Consider the following 10626-nt stretch of genomic DNA (forward strand, 5'->3'; position numbering starts at 1 on the left):
TTATATTCCGATTCTTTCCCAGTGGTTATGTTCAAAAACTCAGCTAACACAGTGACACCTCCACACAAGTCAGCAGAAAGGATTTTGAAAGAGAGAGTTGCCACGTCCACTTATAAGATGTGACTTTTGGCTCTTTTTTCTTTTTCTTTTAAGTAGTTTTTAAAAATCACAGGTTGCTGTGATGGTTGTTGCTAATGTGGTTGCTCAAGGGGCGGAAGAATCTGACTAAATTTGGACCAGTTTGCATTAACTGTTTAAAAACAAAAAAATCTGCAACCACAACATGATCTCAAATGCTGCACATTTTCCATCTCTCCCTCCTGTACCACAACCTGATTAGGTGTCTGTTAGTTGATTGGCTGTTCACCTGAATGAGCTAATGAGCTTCAATACTGGTTTGAGAACCACTGGTTTAGATGATGCTGGGGAAGACAGATGGCCAACATTTAACCGCGTTGACCAACAGAAATGGGTTTTACGTGCTACGTAGTTCCCCTGTTTCAAAGTCAATAGGTGCAACTGCGGGGAATTTTAATGCCTAGTTATTGATAAACAAATGAGATGTGTATAAAAAGATAAGGACCTCGGCTATTTATGTCTTCCATTTACACCACTGTCACACTATTGTTTTTGCCTCAGCAACATTTCTGATTCTTAGGTCACATGGTATTCCGTATGCTAGACCACCTTTCTACGGTGTTTTGATTGTGGTAGGATTCCCCACGTTCATAGTACGGTGCACCATCTATCAGCTGGTAGAGAGAGGCCAAAATACAAACAGCATAATGGGTCATTCTCGATATCGGACATCAAATCAAATCAAATCAATTTTATTTATATAGCGCCAAATCACAGCAAACAGTTGCCCCAAGGCGCTTTATATTGTAAGGCAAGGCCATACAATAATTACGGAAAAACCCCAACGGTCAAAACGACCCCCTGTGAGCAAGCACTTGGCAACAGTGGGAAGGAAAAACTCCCTTTTAACAGGAAGAAACCTCCAGCAGAACCAGGCTCAGGGAGGGGCAGTCTTCTGCTGGGACTGGTTGGGGCTGAGGGACAGAACCAGGAAAAAGACATGCTGTGGAGGGGAGCAGAGATCAGTCACTAATGATTAAATGCAGAGTGGTGCATACAGAGCAAAAAGAGAAATAAACACTCAGTGCATCATGGGAACCCCCCAGCAGTCTAAGTCTATAGCAGCATAACTAAGGGATGGTTCAGGGTCACCTGATCCAGCCCTAACTATAAGCTTTAGCAAAAAGGAAAGTTTTAAGCCTAATCTTAAAAGTAGAGAGGGTGTCTGTCTCCCTGATCTGAATTGGGAGCTGGTTCCACAGGAGAGGAGCCTGAAAGCTGAAGGCTCTGCCTCCCATTCTACTCTTACAAACCCTAGGAACTACAAGTAAGCCTGCAGTCTGAGAGCGAAGCGCTCTATTGGGGTGATATGGTACTATGAGGTCCCTAAGATAAGATGGGAGCTGATTATTCAAAACCTTATAAGTAAGAAGAAGAATTTTAAATTCTATTCTAGAATTAACAGGAAGCCAATGAAGAGAGGCCAATATTGGTGAGATATGCTCTCTCCTTCCAGTCCCTGTCAGTACTCTAGCTGCAGCATTTTGAATTAACTGAAGGCTTTTCAGGGAACTTTTAGGACAACCTGATAATAATGAATTACAATAGTCCAGCCTAGAGGAAATAAATGCATGAATTAGTTTTTCAGCATCACTCTGAGACAAGACCTTTCTAATTTTAGAGATATTGCGCAAATGCAAAAAAGCAGAAGCAAAGCAAAAAAAAACATGAAGAAGAATTTTCATAACTTTTTATAAACTGTGTGATGGTTTTTATTTGCAGTTTTTCAGTGTTATTTCTATTCATTGCACATTGATGGATCTTTCGCAGGCAACAGCTATATAGAACCACAAAGACACACTTTCATTTTCATGCTTGGTCCTTTCTTCACTGAATGGAAGACATGTTGGAGAATAAACCAATCAGTCAGCTCTGTTCTGGCAGCAGGCCTATACGCTGTGGGGGTGTGTGTGTTGTTTTCCGACAGGCCTCACCGCTCCATTGCTCTTCTGATTGATTAGCAGCCCTGCTTGGCAGCAGGACATCTCTAAACAAGCTGTCCTGTTCACTCATTAGTAACTCAGCCAGCGAGTCCGGCTGAGTTACAAAAGACTGATAAACCCAAGGGTTTAGAGCGTAATTATTGTTGTTTGCGTACTTGTTTCGACATAATCAGTGACGCCACATGCTAAAAGCTGCAGCGATAATTAGAATGCACATCGGGTGTATTTCACAGTAAGTCCCCCCCCCCCACACACACACACACACACACACACACACACACACACACACACACACAGTCAGACTGACTCATGCTTCAGTTTAAATTGACTCTCTTGTTGTGGGTGTTGGTGTTAGGTGGAGGTGGATGGCCAGAAGTTTCGCGGGGCGGGCCCCAACAAAAAAGTAGCGAAGGCCAGCGCAGCGCTAGCAGCTCTGGAGAAACTTTTCTCTGGTCCCAATGCCGCCGCGAACAAGAAGAAGAAGATTCTGCCTCAGGTGAGGAAACGCACACAGACAAACCTTTCAGGACTTTGCGTTGCAGTCACATTGATTAAAAATAAATAAATAAACGTTTGGCAACACTTGTGTGATGCGTTTATATTTAGAGTAAAGGTGTGCTGGCTGCGGCGGCAGCAGCCTCAGCAGTAGCAGCTCAGGTAGCCAGAGGAAGAGGAAGAGCAGCACTCGCCAGAGGAGCCTTCGTCAGTGCAGCCACACCTGGATACGTAACACCAGGTACAGAATCCATGTCTCCTTTGTCTGTGTGGCCATCATTTTTACTCCAATAACAAATGCAGTGACTGACTACTGGCACGGTGCAGAAACTCAACACGCACACCCAGAAAACCCAGAAAAGGAGAAAGATTGTTCTTGCATTATTTTTCAACATAATGCACTTGGTCCATCGATGTTCAAGCTTCTCTGTCCCTTCGCAGGTCACATGTTGAGCCTCCAGATATTTTTTTAGTTTCCGGTTGAGGCTGAGAACTTTTTGAAGTACCCTGTTATTTAGGGAATACTTTTCGGAAAGCCCAAAGCCAATTTTATTTTTCATAATTTTTTTCAAAAGATTTTTCTTTTATCCTTTTTTCCTGCTTCTGCATATTACAAGAAATTACCTTATGACATCACAAAGATCCTTTGGCCTAGTGTAAGTAGGGCGGCACAGTATTGGGGGAAAGGTTTATATATATATATATATATATATATATATATATATATATATATATATATATATATATATATATATATACACTCAACAAAAATATAAACGCAACACTTTTGGTTTTGCTCCAATTTTGTATGAGATGAACTCAAAGATCTAAAACTTTTTCCACATACACAATATCACCATTTCCCTCAAATATTGTTCACAAACCAGTCTAAATCTGTGATAGTGAGCACTTCTCCTTTGCTGAGATAATCCATCCCACCTCACAGGTGTGCCATATCAAGATGCTGATTAGACACCATGATTAGTGCACAGGTGTGCCTTAGACTGCCCACAATAAAAGGCCACTCTGAAAGGTGCAGTTTTGTTTTATTGGGGGGGGGATACCAGTCAGTATCTGGTGTGACCACCATTTGCCTCATGCAGTGCAACACATCTTCTTCGCATAGAGTTGATCAGGTTGTCAGTTGTGGCCTGTGGAATGTTGGTCCACTCCTCTTCAATGGCTGTGCGAAGTTGCTGGATATTGGCAGGAACTGGTACACGCTGTCGTATACGCCAGTCCAGAGCATCCCAAACATGCTTAATGGGTGACATGTCCGGTGAGTATGCCGGCCATGCAAGAACTGGGACATTTTCAGCTTCCAAGAATTGTGTACAGATCCTTGCAACATGGGGCCGTGCATTATCCTGCTGCAACATGAGGTGATGTTCTTGGATGTATGGCACAACAATGGGCCTCAGGAACTCGTCACGGTATCTCTGTGCATTCAAAATGCCATCAATAAAATGCACCTGTGTTCTTCGTCCATAACAGACGCCTGCCCATACCATAACCTCACCGCCACCATGGGCCACTCGATCCACAACATTGACATCAGAAAACCGCTCACCCACACGACACCACACACGCTGTCTGCCATCTGCCCTGAACAGTGTGAACCGGGATTCATCCGTGAAGAGAACACCTGTCCAACGTGCCAAATGCCAGCAAATGTGAGCATTTGCCCACTCAAGTCGGTTACGATGACGAACTGGAGTCAGGTCGAGACCCCGATGAGGACGACGAGCATGCAGATGAGCTTCCCTGAGATGGTTTCTGACAGTTTGTGCAGAAATTCTTTGGTTATGCAAACCGATTGTTTCAGCAGCTATCCGAGTGGCTGGTCTCAGACGATCTTGGAGGTGAACATGATGGATGTGGAGGTCCTGGGCTGGTGTGGTTACACGTGGTCTGCGGTTGTGAGGCTGGTTGGATGTACTGTCAAATTCTCTGAAACGCCTTTAGAGACGGCTAATGGTAGAGAAATGAACATTCAATACACGAGCAACAGCTCTGGTTGACATTCCTGCTGTCAGCATGCCAATTGCACGCTCCCTCAAATCTTGCGACATCTGTGGCATTGTGCTGTGTGATAAAACTGCACCTTTCAGAGTGGCCTTTTATTGTGGGCAGTCTAAGGCACACCTGTGCACTAATCATGGTGTCTAATCAGCATCTTGATATGGCACACCTGTGAGGTGGGATGGATTATCTCAGCAAAGGAGAAGTGCTCACTATCACAGATTTCGACTGGTTTGTGAACAATATTTGAGGGAAATGGTGATATTGTGTATGTGGAAAAAGTTTTAGATCTTTGAGTTCATCTCATACAAAATGGGAGCAAAACCAAAAGTGTTGCGTTTATATTTTTGTTGAGTGTATGTGCGTGTATATGTGTGTGTATGTGTATATGTATATATATATATATATATATATATATATATGTATATATGTATGTACGAGACACAGGAGCGGCCGTTGTGTTTGAAGGTGTTTATTGGGAAATGATCATTTCTCTACATCGATTGCAGACTGCGGTGGGTCTGCTTGAAGCAACGAAGCAGTGCTTCGACCTGCTGTTCGCTGGTTCTCTGCTTGGTCCACAATGTCTTCATTAACCCTTCTCAAAGCCGTTTAAAGATGCCATTCGTGAGTCAGCTTTGTGTGGATTAAAGTCATGAACTGGGACTCTTGTCCTGTTGTGGGCAAGAAACGTCCAACGTTCCACACCAGAGTTTTACGTGATGGTTCTCTGGCGTGAGCACCAGCCGTGCATAAACTGAAGTTGTCCATCAGGTAAAGGAAATAATAATAATAAATAATAATGTCCTTTGTTTTGTGGGACTAAGTGAGCAGCTTGAAAGAGCCGCGCAGATTTTGGTCTGAATTCATAACTTCAGAGGGAATTGCCGTTTTAAATCAAATGACACCTCTTTCCAAATGTTATAATACAAACAATAAACTACAACCGACCAAACCTGGGGTTTTTTCTCCCCAAAATGAGATGTCCTCCATTCTTTATGAAACATTGATCTTGACGTGCAGCCGGCTGAAAAGCTCAGCTCAGATTCTGTGGAGTTACATTTGTGTCATTAATATCTGAAAAGAAATGCTTTTGACAAAAACTACAGATTTTGTTCTGTTTCTGTCCAGAGATCAAGGATCCATCATGTACATCAAGGATCCAGTGACCCTGAACAGATTTTGATTTTTATTTATGTCCAGAAATAAAGGATCCAGTGACAAATTTCATATTTATTTACTTTGTCTCAATAAAATGTTGTTGACATAGAAAACATGTAAAGCCTACTTTTAGTGCACAGAAAACTCACAAGAGGTATTGATGAGGAAATCGATAAAGAATCAGATCAATCAGCAGAATCGATAATGGCATTCAATATTGATAAAATACCCATCATTAATCGTATTGCACCAAATCGCATCGTATCACATTGTGAGGAATTGAATTGCCATCAAATACATATTAAATTGCATCGAATCGGAAATAGGGGTGAATCGTATTGTATCGTCAGTATCGCTATATGTATCGTATCACTGGTAGTGTATCGAGATGCGTGTCGAATCGTTGTCAGTGATGGGATTCACATTCCTAATACATATAAATACAGTGCATCCGGAAAGTATTCACGGTGCTTCACCTTTCCACATTTTATGTAGCAGCCTCATTCCAAAATTGAGTAAATTAATTTTTTCCCCTCAAAATTCCTCTCACAACACCCCATAATGACAACATGAAAAAGTTATTTTAAATTTTTTGCAAATTTGCCAAAGGTGCATCAACAAAGTATTGACTAAATGCTGTGAATACTTATGTACATGTGATTTCTTAGGTTTTTGATTTTTAATACATTTTCAAAAATCTCCAAAAATCTTTTTTCACATTGTCAATATGGGGTATTGTCTGTAGAATTTGGAAAAAATGGATTTCATTATTTTTGGAATAAGGCTGTGTAACATAACAAAATGTGGAAAAAGTGAAGTGCTTTTTTTATTACAAGTTTGGGAGGTCCTGCATCTTATACTCCAGTACACCTTAGGAGTGTTTGTCTTCTTCAAAACGCATGTTTTGATTGGTGCACCTTGTTGCCCGTTCAGATACATTACAACAGGTTTTAATGAACAACAGTCACATTGATGACTAAATGTTGAGGAAGAACTCTAACAAATCACTTTATTGAAGTATGACATAATTGTTGCACCCCCCCCCCCCCCTTTTTTTAAATAATTTTATTTATTTATTTTGACCAGATGACTTAAACAACAAATTCTCCCAGACCTTTGTTAATTTCTGGTCTTTTTATCAAAGTGTGCAGCTTGTTGTGATGTCTCTGAGGTGACCTCTGTGTCGTCTTTCCTGACAGGCTTTGGGACACCATACGGCTACAGCCCTGCAGCAGCAAGTGCTCCTGCATATGGTACGTGCCTCCTCCTCTCTCACAGCACCTCCTCTTCATTCTCCCTTCTTTCCACCCGTTTTCCTCATTACTCAACTGACTGCTCACTGTTGACCTGAAATCAGATAAATCATTCTTCTGTAGGTTTCTTTCACACTGTCGACCCCCTTTGCCTTCTTTTCATGCTGCCTTTTCCTCTTAGCTCGTCCAAACTTCTAGATTCATTTCCTTTCCTACTTTTTGAGTTGTACAAAGCTTAGAAGTCCTTCATGTGTGGTTTGAAGAAATCCCCCCCCCCCCTCTTCTTCCCAGCACTGTTTGTGTCTTTGACGCTGTTTCCCTGAAACTAATGATGATGACTCTCACTTTGTGGAAGTAATTGTCACTCGCTGTCTCATATGCACACACAAAAACTATTGCACTGCAAAAACATAAAATCTTACCAAGTATATATTTCTGATCAAAATATCTAATCTATGCAATTTTAGACAAAATCACTGTAGTAAAATTCAATAGGATGTAAATATATTCAGTGAAAGAATTTCAAAAATCTTGTTTTGAGTGATATCTGAGAAGAAGCAAACTTTTTTGTGACTCACCATAAAATTGTTAAATTGTTAAAAATTGTTGTTTTTAAAAGGTCTAACATTTCTTAATGTTCATAAAATAAAGATTAAAATGACTTTTCTCCACTAATTTCAAAGCCTTACTACAAGAAATCAGCAGTATCTTTTCACTTGTCCCATTGATTTATTTATTCATTTTTACAAGCACTTTCTCTGTGTACCTGGACTACCAATATGTAGATAAGGACTTGATTCCAATTCACATTACTTGTCTGTGTCCTTGGACAAGACACTTTATCCATATTGTCTCAAATGGGTACCGGCCTCAGTTGGGAAAATAACCTCCAATGGACTGGCGTCCCCTCCAGGGGAAAGTGTAGACTGCCATTTGCCTCACGCAACAAACTCTGGAGATGAGCACCAGCTGTAACAGGCCTCGGGGCACCTTCCTGTACCCACCTATTTGTTGCCGTGGTATGTAAATGTCCATAATTACTACATCGGCTTCTCAAAAAATGTTTTGTTACATCGCCAGATTTGGAAAAGAGTAGAAAAAGTGCACAATCTGTAATTGTACAAGGTTTTCTTGGGCCCTTGCTACAAATACTTTGCCTGTGCTTTCATTATTATAATTTGTGCTCAGAATAACATCGCGCCTAGTGTGAGTTTCTGACTGAACCCACTGTTAGTGAAGACGGGAGTTGGCAGAGCTGCTACTCCTCTGGGTCTAATTATTGGTACAGACTTACTGCGTATGTCTCCCTGTCATACTTACGGACAGAGTCTGCCCTGTTTCCTTTGTGTACACATGCAGCATTTGGAGGGTTCTCTGTCCATCCATGAATGCTTTGAATACCTCTTATGTGCTGTGAGAAACTGGTCTGGGGCCCGGGCTTACGTGGTGACACTCTGAGGTCAACTAGGGCTGCACGATAGTGGAAAAAACTGACACTGTAATATATTTTTTTCTCTACAGTATATGCAGCAGGTAAATTAAGTATTCAACATGTCACCATTTTTCTCCGTAAATATATTTCTAAAGGTGCTGTTGACATGAAATTTTCACCAGATGTTATTAACAAACCAAGTAATCTACACACTTATAAAGAAATCAAAACAAATAAGTACACAAATTGTGTGAGAATGAAACATGGAAAATGTATTGAACACGCTTACTGACATTTATTTAATATTTCATACAAAAGCCTTTCTTTGTAATGACAGTGTTGACACACCTCCTGTATGGAGAAACCAGTCACATGCATTGTTCGGGTGTGATTTGGGCCCATTCTTCCACACAAACAGCCTTCAAATCTTGAAGGTTCTGTGGACCTCTTCTATGAACTCAGATCTTTAGTTCTTTCCATGGATTTTCTATTGGATCCAGGTCACCTGATTGGCTGGACCATACTAGCAGCTTTATTTTCATTCCCTGAAAGCAATTGAGAGTTCCTTTAGCTGTGTGTTTGGGATCATTGTCTTGCTGAAATGTCAACCCTTATTTAATTTTTATCGTCCTGGTACAATTTTTTATCAAGAATGTCTCTGAACATTTTTTATTCATCCGTCCTTCAGTTGTATGATGTTTGCCGAAGAACAGCCCCACACCACGATGTTCCCCCCTCCAAACTTTACTGTTGGTATGGGGTTTTTTGGGTGATGTGCCGTGCCATTTAACCTCCAAACATGGTGTGTATTATGGCATCCAAAGAGTTCAGTTTTGGTCTCTTCTGATCAGACTATCTTTTCCCAGTATTTCATGAACTTGTCTAAATGTTGTGCAGAAAACTTTAAAGGAACTTCACCATGCTTTTTCTTCAGCAGTGGAGTCTTGCATGGTGAGTGTGCATATAGGCCAAGACAGTTGAGTGAATTACTTAGTGTTTTCTTTAAAACAATTGTATTTGCTAATTCCAGGTCATTCTGAAGTGGTCCTTGATTCTTGGATAATTCTTCTGATTATTCTTTTCACTCCTCTGTCAGAAATTTAGCAAGAAGCACATGGTCGTGGCCGATTTATGACAAAATGGTGTTCCTTCCACTTGCAGATTATGTTCCCAACAGTGCTCACTAGAATGTTCACAATGGCATCCATATGTTTTGCAACAATAAGGTTGCAAAGCTCATGAGAGAGCTCTTTGCTTTTACCCATCATGAGATGTTTCTTGTGTGACACCTTGCTAATAACATACCTTTTTATAGGATATCAGTTGGGAATGAACCATCTAATATTAATTTGCACTGACAAGGGGCAGGATTGCTTTCTAATTACTGAGAGATTTCAACCAGTGTCTTGGCTTTCCATGCCTTTTGCACCTTTCTTTCTTCAGGTGTTCAATACTTTTCCTGTGTCATTTCTCATTAATATACATAAATTAATTTTTATACTTATTTGTTTTGGTTTCCTTGTATGTGTGGATTTCATGAGTTGTTACTGACATCTGGCGAAATTTCATGTCAGTAGCACCTTTTAGAAATATATTTACTGAGAAAAATGGTGTTGTTTTCAGTCATTTATTTTTATTTATATTTTGCGAAGGGAAAAAATACAGCAATTTTCACACGTATAACTCAGATAGCTGATTTTGGAAAGAATAACTAATTCTGGAAAGATTAGGGTGATTTTGTTCACAAGTGCACTGAAAATTAAACTAAAAGCCTCTGCAAGGATAAATTACCTGTTTTGGTCAATACTATTCTTGCTGCACATGAACTAATTCCACACAACTGTTGTTGATTTGGTTTTTGCAGCCATTTCTGCATTTATTTATTTTGTTTCACTCAGTTTTAGCACAGCTCTGCCCTAAACTAAGCTCTGCTGTACAAGGGCCCCAATGCAGAGAACCACAATAAAGGACGGTTAGAGCAGATTTTATTGTTCAATATATTTATTATAACATAGCCCACAGCAGAAACATGGAGTAATGCAGGAGTAATGGTCAAAAACATCAGCTTGGGTCAGGCACACACTCATCAGTCAAAAACGGCCTCAGTATAAAGGGGGAAGGAAAAAAGTAATGCAAAAAAAAAAAAAACAGGCAGCGTTAAGAAACCAGAGTTCTTAACTGG

General features: G+C 40.5%; 1 protein-coding gene and 1 long non-coding RNA gene across 4 annotated transcripts in view; both read left to right on the forward strand.

Moving 5' to 3' along the window:
• The window catches only part of LOC117529379, an 883736-nt gene that overhangs the window by 310620 nt on the left and 562490 nt on the right, over nt 1–10626 (forward strand). The gene's annotated exons all lie outside the window — the stretch shown is intronic.
• strbp (spermatid perinuclear RNA binding protein) overlaps nt 1–10626 on the forward strand; it is a 259677-nt gene that overhangs the window by 234969 nt on the left and 14082 nt on the right. For 2 of the 3 annotated variants that reach the window (XM_034192129.1, XM_034192128.1), the window contains exons 16-18: nt 2437–2577; nt 2688–2817; nt 6959–7012. In XM_034192129.1, the coding sequence (XP_034048020.1) occupies nt 2437–2577; nt 2688–2817; nt 6959–7012 (325 nt within the window). Of the gene's footprint in view, nt 1–2436; nt 2598–2686; nt 2818–6958; nt 7013–10626 lie in introns of all 3 variants that reach the window. The other variant, XM_034192127.1, reaches the window with a different exon arrangement.

Source organism: Thalassophryne amazonica, chromosome 17 (genome assembly GCF_902500255.1).
Source record: "Thalassophryne amazonica chromosome 17, fThaAma1.1, whole genome shotgun sequence".
NCBI classification, from domain to species: domain Eukaryota; kingdom Metazoa; phylum Chordata; class Actinopteri; order Batrachoidiformes; family Batrachoididae; genus Thalassophryne; species Thalassophryne amazonica.